The 12,592-nt window shown below is 46.1% G+C and overlaps 2 protein-coding genes across 2 annotated transcripts; both read left to right on the forward strand.

The window, feature by feature from the left end:
• Positions 1 to 562: 562 nt before the first annotated feature.
• Positions 563 to 4,055, forward strand: dpm1 (dolichyl-phosphate mannosyltransferase subunit 1, catalytic). The gene is made up of 9 exons (XM_077613835.1): positions 563 to 732; positions 925 to 1,024; positions 1,119 to 1,152; positions 1,393 to 1,469; positions 1,561 to 1,586; positions 1,764 to 1,859; positions 1,950 to 2,018; positions 2,955 to 3,069; positions 3,614 to 4,055. Exons 1-9 carry the CDS (start codon positions 602 to 604, stop codon positions 3,716 to 3,718), a joined length of 753 nt encoding a protein of 250 aa, XP_077469961.1. The 5' UTR covers positions 563 to 601; the 3' UTR covers positions 3,719 to 4,055.
• A 475-nt stretch (positions 4,056 to 4,530) lies between these two features.
• adnpb (activity-dependent neuroprotector homeobox b) lies at positions 4,531 to 11,955 on the forward strand. The gene is made up of 4 exons (XM_077610253.1): positions 4,531 to 4,926; positions 6,703 to 6,819; positions 8,198 to 8,290; positions 8,371 to 11,955. The coding sequence occupies exons 2-4, from the start codon at positions 6,712 to 6,714 to the stop codon at positions 11,170 to 11,172; spliced, it is 3,003 nt and encodes a 1,000-aa protein (XP_077466379.1). The 5' UTR covers positions 4,531 to 4,926; positions 6,703 to 6,711; the 3' UTR covers positions 11,173 to 11,955.
• Positions 11,956 to 12,592: the final 637 nt, after the last annotated feature.

Below are 12,592 nucleotides of genomic sequence, written 5' to 3' on the forward strand. Positions count from 1 at the left end.
TGATGCCCACTTAAATATTACTTTTTTTTGCATCAGATAAACTGAGGTCAGTAGTGACCCAAAGATAAAAAAAATATTTTATATATTTTATCAGTTGCAGAATCTGAGAAAAAAGACAATGTAATAGTAAACAATGTGCTGCTGAATGCTTGCTGAAACAGATCACAGCAAACACTCCGTATGTAATACCATACAGTGTACATTTTAATTCTTTATTTCTAAATTATTGAGTACTTTCCTCTCGGAACACATCTATAAAAAATTGCTTCCAGTCGCATTTATTTTTTAACAGTACACCAACGTCTACCGGTAGCCCAGTAATTTGGTTAAGGTTCCGATTTGATGGAGAATTCTTTCAGAATAAGGCAGATGTCTTTAATGTCTAGGATTAAAGTCTATTTTTCCACACCAACTCAACTGGAATATATATATATATTTATTTATTTTGTGTAAAGTATTAAATACAAATGTCGAGATAAAGATGAGAACATTGTTATTTATGGTCACGGTAAATTTACTTGGGCATTATAAAACCGGAAATGATATGTTTTTTTTTGCTAAGAGTAGCTGTTTTAACGGAACTGATTGTAGTGACGTCGCCATGCCAGCTAGGAAAAGTTCGCATTCGAAGCCAAACGCTGGCGACAAATATTCCGTGTTATTGCCCACTTATAACGAAAGAGAAAACCTTCCTTTAATTGTGTGGCTTTTGGTGAAATATTTTGATAAAAGGTGAGTTCAGAAAAGCGTACAAAAATGTTAAGCTTCTTAGTGATGAGGTGTCACTGAACCTAGCCTGACCCACAGTTAACTTTATCAATGTTAAATATGATTACCGAGAGCATTTTGTTACGTGTAAAGATTGTGTTTTTCGCTGTGTGTTTTTTTTTGAACGTTTTGGCAAATCAAACATGCATTTTCCAGCGGTTACAAATATGAAATTATCGTGATTGACGATGGAAGCCCTGATGGGACATTGGAGGTGGCGGAACAACTCCAAACTATATATGGAAAGGACACAATTGTAAGTTTTTATTGTTAAAAGGTCTTCCTGTTTTGTATATGCATAATGGCGTTGTATATTTTTACATACCGTGTTTTTTTTTTCATTGAACAAGCTTCTTCGGCCACGTCCAAAGAAGCTAGGACTGGGTGAGTTCAGGTTTTATTTTATTTTATTATTTTAAACTGAATCTCTACCATTGACGGTGCTAGACGTCCAATCCCTTTTGACTGGGAAGGGCAAATGAATATTCATTTATTCGTTCACCCCTCCCAGTTAAAAGGATTGGACGTCTAGCACCGTCAATGGTAGCCAATGGATTTAATCAAATGCAGGAATTGATTTAAAAAAATAAATTAATATCTGTTTTCTTATATATAAATATTAAGGCACTGCTTATATCCATGGCCTGAAGCACGCCACAGGGAATTTCATTTTTATCATGGACGCCGATCTCTCACATCATGTGAGTGCAACTTATTTGTCAATTTTGTCAAGTGAGGTGGAATCATTTGTAAAATGTTTTGTGTTTTGACTTTTTTAAATTATCTTTCCAGCCCAAATTTATCCCAGAATTTATAGAGTAAGTATTCATTTCTTGTTATTTCTCATTTTCAACTGCAATCAAAAGACGTGTTTTATGAGGTTATTTATTTATTTTCATTGATCTATTTTATTCTAAAAAGAGATCGCTGTCTGGTCAAATGTTGCCTGTTGGAAGCAACAATTGTTTAAGAAAGTCCTTGTTTTTGTCTATCAGTAAACAAAAAGAAGGTGATTATGATTTGGTATCGGGGACTCGCTACCAAGGCAGTGGAGGGGTTTACGGCTGGGACCTGCGCAGGAAACTCATCAGGTAAAAATGCGGACCCTATGTGGGCGTAGAGAGGCAAAGCATTAGTAAAGTATTATAATTTGTCTTTTGCTTTTGGCTTTCGCAATTTAGCCGGGGCGCCAATTTCCTGACTCAAGTGCTTCTGAGGCCTGGTGCATCAGACCTCACAGGCAGCTTCAGGTAAGCTTCAGTGTGCTAAAAAAACGGATCACATCTCAAGTAAGATCCAATGGCAGAACCCTACCTTTGCAGAGATAAAAACAACAGCCAACACTATTTTTTTGTTATTTTAGTCCTAGCAGTTGCGTTTAATTAATTTGTGGGTGAGGAATTCAAACGTGGTCTCATTTTTTCTCATGTTTTGGAACTACAGGACCAATGTTCCCTCTAATTTTTTGTTTGTCTGGGCAGAAAGACAACCTCCCTGAGCACACTGAGTACCGGTGTGAGCAACATCATCATTGCTCGCTATGGGCACACACCAGTATCACACCTGCCATAAGCAGGTGCATGTCTACTACACATAAATGATTTAGTAATAATAAAATGTAATGATTAATATCTATGAATGGGTGGCCCGGCGGATGAGTGGTTCGCACGTCGTCCTCACAGCAAAAAAATATATATAAAAAAAATTGGGGATTTTATTTTGTGTGCTCCATATGATTTACTGTGCGCAGAGAAGACGAGAGTAGTGTGCAATTGCGCACAGCGCGCAGCTTAGAGGGAACATTGTACAGTACCCTCTTTTCTGAAAACACACACACAAAAACACACAAATAATTGTGCATAACGTGCGTGTGCAAAATGTCCAAATATTGACTTACAATGACATGTAGAAAACAAGCAAAACTACAATGATTATTTGACTCTTGTGTTTTTACAAAATCTATGGCTAGTATTATTCATGTGTTATATGTGTATTACTATATAACTCCAAGAAAAACTGAATATACAATGAATGATTTACCTTTTGCTTACTAGAAGAGCCATTGATCATTGGGAAGGCTAGATGAAAATGTTTTCAATTGGGTAAATCATTTTTTTCAAACCACCTCTGGGAAATTGGATCATTTCCTGCGGTACTCCTGATTTGTTTGTTCTTGTTTGATACAGACTGTACAAAAAGAAAGTCCTGGAGAGCCTGGTTGAGCGCTGCGTGTCCAAAGGTTACGTTTTTCAAATGGAGATGGTTGTCCGAGCCAGGCAGCTCAACTACACAATTGGAGAGGTGAGTCAGTCCCATTCCACAAAAAAAAAATCAATGATAATGGTACCATCAAATGAATATTACCATACTTTCCAGATTAGAAATCACTCCCAAAAATGTCAAAGAAAAAAACATTTTATATATCTTTTTTTTTAGGCTTGAAACACATGATTTATTCTTCCCTTAATTGTAAAAGGGGAAAATCAATTCAGATTTCGAACAAATCAATTCTGTGGACGAGAACCGAGGTACTCCGGTAAATTCAAAAAAAAAAAAGTGATCTATGTGTAGTTTGCAATGATAATTTTTATGATTATTGAATTTGGGCGTCTATTGTCGTTAATAGGTGTTTTTAATATCAATTTCCCCTTTTTACTATTCACCAATCACCACAATATATTTTGTTACTATTAATGAGTTTAGCTAATGATAACATTTGACCATTAAGAAGGGTTTAGAGTTAAATAAAATCACTCGATTATATTTCTAATAATTTAGCATGGTGTCATACAGTGGGAAAAAAAATCCAATTGAAATTGTTACGACACACTATCCTGTCTTTTAGGTTCCCATCACCTTCGTGGATCGAGTCTACGGCGAGTCCAAACTGGGAGGGAATGAGATTGTGTCATTTGTCAAAGGCCTACTCACACTTTTCGTGACCACATAGGCACGCAAAATTCATCGTACTGTAAATACATGATCACCCAGAGCCGTTTAATGAGGATTTTGTACAATTTGAGTTGATGGGGGAAAAGGTTTCCCAACCCTTGGTTTCAGCACTGATAGCAAATGAATATATTATCATAATGATGGAGGACATTTTGACTGGCTGCCATTGACCGCGCTAGACGTCCAGTGTATTGTGACTTGCGGTTGCGAATGAATGTTTGATGCGCACTAAAACGTGAGTATTGGAAATCAATTGGTCGTCTGTCACCATCAATAGCATTCTTTGAGTTAAATATCATGGAAAAAAATAAACTGAGTGTTACTTGAAACCGTAACCAGTGCGTATTTGTTTATCTCTCGTCTCATTTAATTTTCTGAACCGCTTTATCCTCATCGGGGTTGAGGGGGGTGCTGGAGCCAATTCCAGCTGTCTCTCGGTCAGAGGCGGGGGACACCCTGAATCGGTGGTCAGAAAATACTACTCTTTGGAAGGTTCACAAATGCATCAACAAGAAGGAAAAAAAAGGAACAATGTGTTTAATTTGTGTAATTACCTTGAGCCAAAAAGGACGCCTCTGTTGGCCAAATTGCGGCACTGCAGGGCAGATGACTTGTTAAAAAAAAAGAAAAAGACAAATACTGCAATAAAAAATAACCTGAACCAACAGAAACGTCAACACTCTAATTCCCTCAAACTTTAGGCAAAAAGGCGTCGTTCGGGGGAGAAAGATCGACTTTTAAACCGTCGCGCCGCCCCTGAATACTAAATAATCAAACAACTACGTCACATCCGCTCGTTTATTTGCGCCATTTTGGATGGGGGCACTTACTCGGCTGGATGTGTATTGTCTGTCAAGAGGAAAACGGGGCAGAGAACCATGTCGTTATTGACATACGCGTACATTTCCGAGCTTCTGAAACATGAAAAGTGATTCCCCTTTCGTTTCCCCTTAACACGCGCCCGCCCTCGCCGAGTTTTTATTCGTCACATGAGGCTCGGAGCGGGTGTGTTCCTGTTTGCCGAGCAGCAGCAGAAGGAGGAGGAGAAGAGCCCCTGTCGGCGAGGGAGACCGACGGCGGGGTAAGACTGACCGACTCCCCCGCCCTCCTGCTTCGGAACCGCGGCTCACCTGTACGGATATCGCCGGTGGCTCCCGTTGGGGTGACGCTGAACACTCGGAACCCCAACAGCGGATGTAAGAGCAGGTAAACTTGGCTGTCACGTTCAAATACTCTGGCTAGCTCCAGCTCAATAGAAAATAATTTAATCTAAAATGAATTTAAAAACAAAGAATGAGCTAGGGGACCCTTTAAAAGAAAGAGGGGTGCGTTTTCGGAAGAAAATACGCCGAGGTGTCGTTTCTTTCGAGCCCGCTTGTTGTGGTTGAACTTAGCATGCTAGGCTAGTCTAGCGCAGCTTCGGCACTCTTTTGTCAAACTGTCGTAGCTTTTGTGTTCTTTTCACTCAATTAGTGTCGTGGGACAAGCATGTCGGATTTTTGTGATGCGGGAAAGGTAAAGGGTGAAATTGGGTTCTTGCTTACTCGGTGGACTCGGATTTTGTCTGTTGTTTGTGTGTTTTTTTCCGGGGGGAGGTGGGGGGCAGGGGGGTAGTCTGATTAATGCCTACTAATTTCCAGGTGTATACGAAACGTAAAGTGCCAGGGGTGTCGTCCTGTCAGAATTATTATTAAAATGTCGCCTTTTCCTGATTATTAAAGCTGGTGTCACGTAGGGTTCAATTGAGCATCCCGAACTTTGGTTGATGGGGGGGGGGGCGTGATGTCACATACTCTATGAGGGAGCTGTCTTGATGATAACAGGGGTCATGTCCCATTCAGAGGTGGAGCATCTAGGTTTTTGCAGGCCCTCACAGTGAGTATCCATCGATGTGGTTTTCTTGCAGGCTCCTCTCAATGGCGCTCTCCCCCCTTCCTCCCACTCAGCCCTGGCCTCTCTCTCTCTGTCTCTCTCTCTCTCTCGCCTGTTCTACCTCCCTCCCAGCAGCCCTCCCCGTTCTTTCTCTCACCCGTTTCCATTTTCTCCCTTCGCTTCTGCTCGCTCTCACCCTCTCTCCCTCCCCCTTCCCTTTGAGCCAGTGCGTCCGACCTCCCTCGTCCCATCCCCCCTCCGCTTCCGTCGGTCGGTCGCTCCCTACCTCCCTCCCCGTCCTCTCGGCGAGCCACCCTTTCCTCACCCCCCGGAGCCCATCCTCTCCCACACACACCCTGGCTCCCTCCCCTCATTACCCCTTCTCCCCCTCTACTGCAGACAAATTGTAAAGGCTGCCGCTGACTCAGTAGGAGGCGCCATTCCGTGGCGGCGTTGGGAGGCAGGGAGAAAAAGGGAGGGCGAGCGGCTAGGGGAAAAGCCAGGCATTATATAATGGAGCTCCCCGCTAGCGCCATCTACATGTCATGGTCCTACTGTATCGGAAAGTAAGTCAGCGGGGGGTCATAAACGAAAACACCTGAGTGGTCGCCAGTATTTTTTTGCACTAGGCCATCAAATGCAAGAAAACCAAATCGCCCAAGTCGTCCAATTTCGCACCGCTAACCTGTCACAACCAAAACACACAAGCACGGCATAGATCACCCACCTTCAGGTCAGCCAACTTCAAAAGATGAAATCAAAATATGCCTATAGCACTTGCTTCGAAAACAGTAAACTGACCATAAACAGCTTTATTAAAGTTAAGTTCGACGACGAAATTGGGCTTGACGGGTAATCGATTTTCACCATTATTTGCCAGTGGCGCGAATTATATGACAACAACCGGAAAGGAGCTGCTTTGTTAAAGGTATGAATTCCAACCCTTATTTGGTGATGGTCACTTAACCGGAATTTCCAGGCGCACACCTCGTCCGATTTGGGACAGACTCCAGCGCGACCGCGAATCGAATGGGGGCTAGGTACTATAGAAAATGGATAACTGAATGGAGACAACAGCTATGACAACAATGTTATTCCATTTTGATCCAGGCTAGCAGAATGTTTCAGCTCCCTGTCAACAACCTGGGCAGTCTGCGCAAAGCTCGGAAAAATGTCAAGAAGGCCTTGGGAGACATTGGCTTGGAGTACTGCAAAGATCACCTAGAGGTACGGATGTGAACATTTCAATGTTTTATAGACCACCTCTCCAGACTGATTGAGAAAAAAAACATATAGTTACGCAAAAGTCACCATTGATGGAGATATAATTGGACGTCCATCATTGAAAAAGGCATTAAAAGAGTCTTTAGGGCTTGTAGTTCTCATTAAGGCCCATCTTAGTCAATAATGAAGGTCATTAAAGACCAAAGTATTTTTTATTTTTTTGCTGTTGCTTTCTCTGCAGAAAATGCACGTTTATCACACAATAATGCAGCTTGGTCATCAAACTGCTGTTAAATTGGCTTGAATGTTATGTAATTACATTTGATTAATGATCTTTATGCAGGCTCTTCATGAAGTTACAAGTGTGGTTCAATCAATTAGGGAACAAGAAAAGTCTTGCTTTGTTCGAGCTTTCATTTATAACTTTTTACTAGGAGTACGTTCATTTCAAGGTCTAAGTGCTTTTCATACAAATAGAATTACATTTCTATTAAAGGTGTCAATCGCCATTTTTATTGTGGCTTAAAGTCCGGTAAATACGGTATTTACAGCAGCAACCACACTTGGTTACAACCAAGGAGGACACCTGTGTTTAAAAAAGTTGAGCTGATTGTTGACATTTCTATGAAATGCATGTTTAAAAAAAAAACAATTCCTTCAACTAATAAAGACAAAATGGAGAGCAGTGCTTCGTTGCAACCAGCAGAGAAACTATTCATGCATTACATGACATTTTATGCCTGAACAAAAACCTGCGCCGTAACCGCTCCTTTAACTACCTTGAGAGCAACGCTCTTGAGAAATCCCCACTGCAGTTTGAGTAATTTAAATCAAAGGCCACCACCCGTCCAGAGCCACGTTTTTTGTAAAGAAATCCATAATGGTACAGCGTGTGTACAAAGACAGCTGAAACAAAATGAACCTAGATGTGGTGGTCGTTTTTGATCCTCATGACCAATGTTCCCTCTAAGCTGCGCGTGTGCGCAATTGCGCACTACTCTTGTCTTCTCTGCGCACAGCAAATCATATGGAGCGCACAAAATAAAATCCCCATTTTTTTTTAGCTGTAAGGACGACGCGCGAACCACTCATCCGGCGGGCCGCCCATTCATAGATATTAATCATTACATTTTATTATTACTAAATCATTTATGTGTAGTAGACATGCACCTGCCTATGTCAGGTGTGATACTGGTGTGCGCCCATAGCGAGCAATGATGATGTTGCTCACACTGGTACTCAGTGTGCTCAGGGAGGTTGTCTTTGTGCCCAGACAAACAAAAAAATAGAGGGAACATTGCTCATGACGCCTCCAAATAAATTCCTTTTCTCCTTGAACATAATTGAAATGCGTCATCAAATGTCTCTGTGATTTTTGCAGGACTTTAAACCTTATACCCCACCGGATGTTTATATAAAGCACACCTCCTGGGAAGACGTGTGCACGTGGGAGCCTTCGCATACCAAACTCCAGGTGAGTAAAATGGTAGTAACTCTGGCATGAAAATAATCCGATGACTTGTAAAAATGAACCGTAATCCCAATGTGCTCCAGGACTACAGATCCAAACCGTTCTGCTGCTCCGGCTGCCTCTTTTCCTCCAAATACTTCTCGGCGTACAAGAGCCACTTCCGCAACGTCCACAGCGAAGACTTTGAGAACAACATCCTGCTCAACTGCCCCTACTGCATGTACAATGGCAACAAAAAGAGCCTGGAGACGCACATCAAACTTTTCCACATGCCCAGCAACACCTTGCGGCAGGGTCCCGCCAGCGCCCACCACGGCGCTCTGGCGATGAAGGACTGCCTCCAGAAGAGGACGCCTGGGGAGAATTTGGAACAGGCAGTGTACTACTGTAAGAAGTGCACCTACCAGGACCCCTTGTACAATGTGGTGCGCAAGCACATCTACAGGGAACACTTCCAGCAGGTGGCGCTGCCTTTCATTGGCAAACCGGGGGAGAAGACCACCACTCCCAACGGCGGCCCCACCGCAAAGGCGGAGGGGAGCAACGCAAACAGCGCAGCGAGCCACCAGATCCACTGCAAGAAGTGTCTGTTCGTCCCGAGGACCTACGAGGCGCTCGTTCAGCACGTCATCGAGGACCACGAGAGGATCGGCTACCAGGTGACCGCCATGATCGGCCACACCAGCGTGATCATCCCCCGGCCTAAGCCCATCCTGCTGATGCCCCACAAAACCCCCGGAGACAAGACGGTCATCGGGATGGGCCCAAAGGGGATCGTGGTGGCCAACCCCAGGCCTTCGGCTTCTCAGCAGATGGCCCGGGTCCCCATCGCGTGCAAGCCCAGCCTCGGCGCTCAGAGTCTCCTCTCGGGGATCAAATACGAGTCGGTGGGTTTAAAGTCGGGGACCAACCAGCTCTTCTCCTTCGCGAGCCAACAGGCCAAGGCCACCCTCCCGGGCAACGCCCAGGTCTCGCCCCAGACGCACTCGGCGAAACAGCCCCTTTCCGGAGGTGCCCTGCGCAGCCCGTTGTTGGTGAGCCCCGCGTCCTCCCTCAAATCCAACCCTCTGGGCTCGCGGGTGCAGGCGGCAGCCACCACCTTCGCCTCGGTCACGGCCAAAAAAAGCGGCTCCTCGGTCCTGAGCGCGTCCTACACTCAGAAGTGGAAGATATGCACCATTTGCAACGAGCTCTTCCCCGAGAACGTGTACAGTTCTCACTTTGAGAAAGAGCACAAAGCGGAGAAGGTGCCCGCCGTGGCCAACTACATCATGAAGATTCACAACTTTACCAGCAAGTGTCTGTACTGCAACCGCTATCTCCCCAGCGACACCTTGTTAAACCACATGCTCATTCACGGCCTGTGCTGCCAGCACTGCCGCGCCACCTTCAACGACGTGGAGAAGCTGGTAGCCCACATGCGTCTGTCCCACCCGGACGAGCCGGTGGGGCCCCGCGTCGACTCGCCCCTGACTTTCGACCTCACCCTTCAGCAGGGCAATCCAAAGAACGTTCAGTTGATCGTGACTACCTACAACATGAAAGACGCGCCGGAGGAGTCGGTGGCCTTTCATTCCCAGAACCACGCCGCCGTCGCACCTTCCTTGTCCTCGTCCCTCCTGTCGTCCAAGCGGCTATTGTCTCAGCACCCGCTGAAAACCCACGTATCCGAGAGCGCCTCCCCTAAGAATGTCCCTCTCACGTCCGTGCCCTACAAGAGGGACGTCGGGAAGACACTCTGTCCGCTTTGCTTCTCCATCCTCAAGGGCCCCATCTCGGATTCACTGGCCCACCACTTGCGAGACAAGCACCAGGTGATTCAGACGGTCCACCCGGTGGAGAAGAAACTGACCTATAAGTGTATCCACTGTCTGGGCGTGTACACCAGTAACATGACCGCCTCCACCATCACCCTGCACTTGGTGCACTGTCGAGGAGTGGGCAAGTCCCACAACGGCCAGGAGAAGTCCGCTCACGCCTCACGGAGCAGTCAAGGGCAAGCGGGTGCCGGCAAACGGATCACTCTCGATCGTGGCGACGCGGGTGCCCCGAAAAGAAAGAGGCGGGGCCCCCCCGGGGAGAAAGCGCACCCGAGAGACGTGAACGGTCCCTTTGAAGAGAACCCGGACGAGCCGATCGCCCTGGCGCTGGACCCCAAAGGACTGGAAAACGAGTCGTACGAATCCAGAAAGGGTTTCCTCACTCGCTACTTCAACCGGGCACCCTACGCCACGCAGCGAGAGGTGGAGAAGCTGGCGGCCGGTCTATGGCTGTGGAAGTCCGACATCTCCGGCCACTTCACCAACACGCGCAGGAAATGCACTGAGGAATGCGAAAGCCTCAACCCCGCCGTCTTACTCGGATTCAGCATGCACGAGGTCGGTAAAGTCCAACACGGGTTGGCGTTGGACGGGCTGAGCGGAGTGTGCCGGGGCCAGTCGGGCAGAGGACGCACGTCTAGGACCCGCCCGGGCCTGTCGGAACAAGCCCGTCAGAGGCTCAAGGAATCGCTCGGGCCCGGGAGAGACCAAACCCAGACAATCGACAGCACCCCGCTGCAGAAAGCGCCTGCGGATCCCGCCGAACCCATAGCCATCGTCTCCGACGGCGAAGAGGAAGTCCGGCGAGGGGCACCGAGAACTAGAGCTAAAACGGCGCTCGACAAGGTCATTTCGGACCAACGGGACGCCATGGAGGACGAGGACGATGATGACGACGATGACGATGATGATGACGGAGATGAAGGCGTGCACCAGGAGAATGGCTTTTGTCCCACCGAGGTTGCCAAAGGGAGGGATGCACTGCCCATCATTATTCCCAAGTTTGTGCCCTCGTCTGCGAGGCGGGGGGGCGATGGAGCACAGCTGGGAAAGCAGCAGGTCTAACTAGGAACAAAACGTTAAGACAATTTTCCAGATCTGCGGCCCACACCAACAAATCTGCCTCACCAAGACCCAAGGAACACAAAGGAACTTTAAACAAGCCATCCAATTACATTTCAGTCCACTCAAGCGCCACTGGACAACTTTCAGGATTGGACGAGTACACTTGGGAAAATCTTAAGTTTTGGGGTTTACCTACATCAAACAAAACTGGCATTAGTAGTATTTGCTTTAGTTTGTGGATTTGGAAACCTCACGGATTTATCCAGCTTTAATTTCCCCCCATTTTTCTACCTAAGTAGATTCTTCGAGAACTTGTAAATTTGTACAGGTATTTTTTGGACACATTTGACCCCGTGTCACCGCACACATCTCTTGGATATTTTGCTGTCTAAGGTAGAGATCCATCCCTATGCTACAGGATAGTGTCGCTTTTGGTGGCTGGTCTTTTGCTATATGTTAACTTTATTTTTACTGAAAGTCATTTTTTTGTCCAAATATGGCGAATAAATAATTCTGTTGAACAGGTTGTCCTTCGAGGACAAGAATTTGCAGCTTTGTGCTTCTTAGCCATGACTGCAGTCCCCTCGCTGTCTAGTAGTGTTCCCCATTACGCACACCCAAACCTCCACTCGCGCACAAAACTGATAACTGGATGGTAACCATCACGTTTTTATTAATATAGTATTTATCTCATGTATTTTTTCCCGTGTGTGTTTGTTTTACAGGAGTCTATTTTACACTTGCGCATATATGAATAAAGTGATGTGATTGTTTCTCACACAACAGCGGCCAAAACAGTTTGACTCAGGATCGTTATCAAGCTTCTGGACTCATTCAGGGTGCCCATTATCGATTGGGATAGGGTCCAGCGCCCCCTGCGACCCTTGTGAGGATAAGTGATATGGAAAATGAATGAAATTTTATCTTGCCCTGTCAATTGCAGTTAATAACGAGTGCTTAATAAAGTAGCATCAATTTATAAATCTGAGATCCTCATTAGGGTTGTTGGTGACCTGGTTAGGGGCGGCCCGGGGGACGAGTGGTTAGCGCGTCGGGCCTCACAGTGGGGGGGCCTGGGTTCAATTCCAGGTCGGTCCACCTGTGTGGAGTTTGCATGTTCTCCCCGGGCCTGGGTGGGTTTTCTCCGGGTACTCCGGTTTCCTCCCACATTCCAATGACATGCATGGTAGGCTGATTGGACACTAAATTGCCACTATGTATGAGTGTGAGCGTGGTTGTTTGTCTCATTGTGCCCTGTGATTGGCTGGCCACCGATTCAGGGTGACCCTGCCTCTGGCCCGAAGTCAGGTGGGATAGGCTCCAGCACCCCCTGCGATCCTAGTGAGGATAAAGTGGTTTCAGAAAATGAGGTGACCTGGATCCTGTCCAATGGGGTTTTGGAGGACGATGGTATGCTCTT

The sequence above is a fragment of the Stigmatopora argus genome, chromosome 1 (assembly GCF_051989625.1).
Source record: "Stigmatopora argus isolate UIUO_Sarg chromosome 1, RoL_Sarg_1.0, whole genome shotgun sequence".
NCBI classification, from domain to species: Eukaryota; Metazoa; Chordata; class Actinopteri; order Syngnathiformes; family Syngnathidae; genus Stigmatopora; species Stigmatopora argus.

What these genes read in the sequence shown, in the direction of transcription:
- dpm1 (XM_077613835.1), top strand. Translation starts at nt 602, where the DNA reads ATGCCAGCTAGGAAAAGTTCGCATTCGAAGCCAAACGCTGGCGACAAA. An exon ending in TCCAAAGAAGCTAGGACTGG is followed by an intron (nt 1,153 to 1,392) that starts GTGAGTTCAGGT and finishes ATAAATATTAAG; the next exon opens with GCACTGCTTATATCCATGGC. An exon ending in TTTATCCCAGAATTTATAGA is followed by an intron (nt 1,587 to 1,763) that starts GTAAGTATTCAT and finishes TTTGTCTATCAG; the next exon opens with TAAACAAAAAGAAGGTGATT.
- adnpb (XM_077610253.1), top strand. Translation starts at nt 6,712, where the DNA reads ATGTTTCAGCTCCCTGTCAACAACCTGGGCAGTCTGCGCAAAGCTCGG. An exon ending in ACTGCAAAGATCACCTAGAG is followed by an intron (nt 6,820 to 8,197) that starts GTACGGATGTGA and finishes TGATTTTTGCAG; the next exon opens with GACTTTAAACCTTATACCCC. An exon ending in CTTCGCATACCAAACTCCAG is followed by an intron (nt 8,291 to 8,370) that starts GTGAGTAAAATG and finishes AATGTGCTCCAG; the next exon opens with GACTACAGATCCAAACCGTT.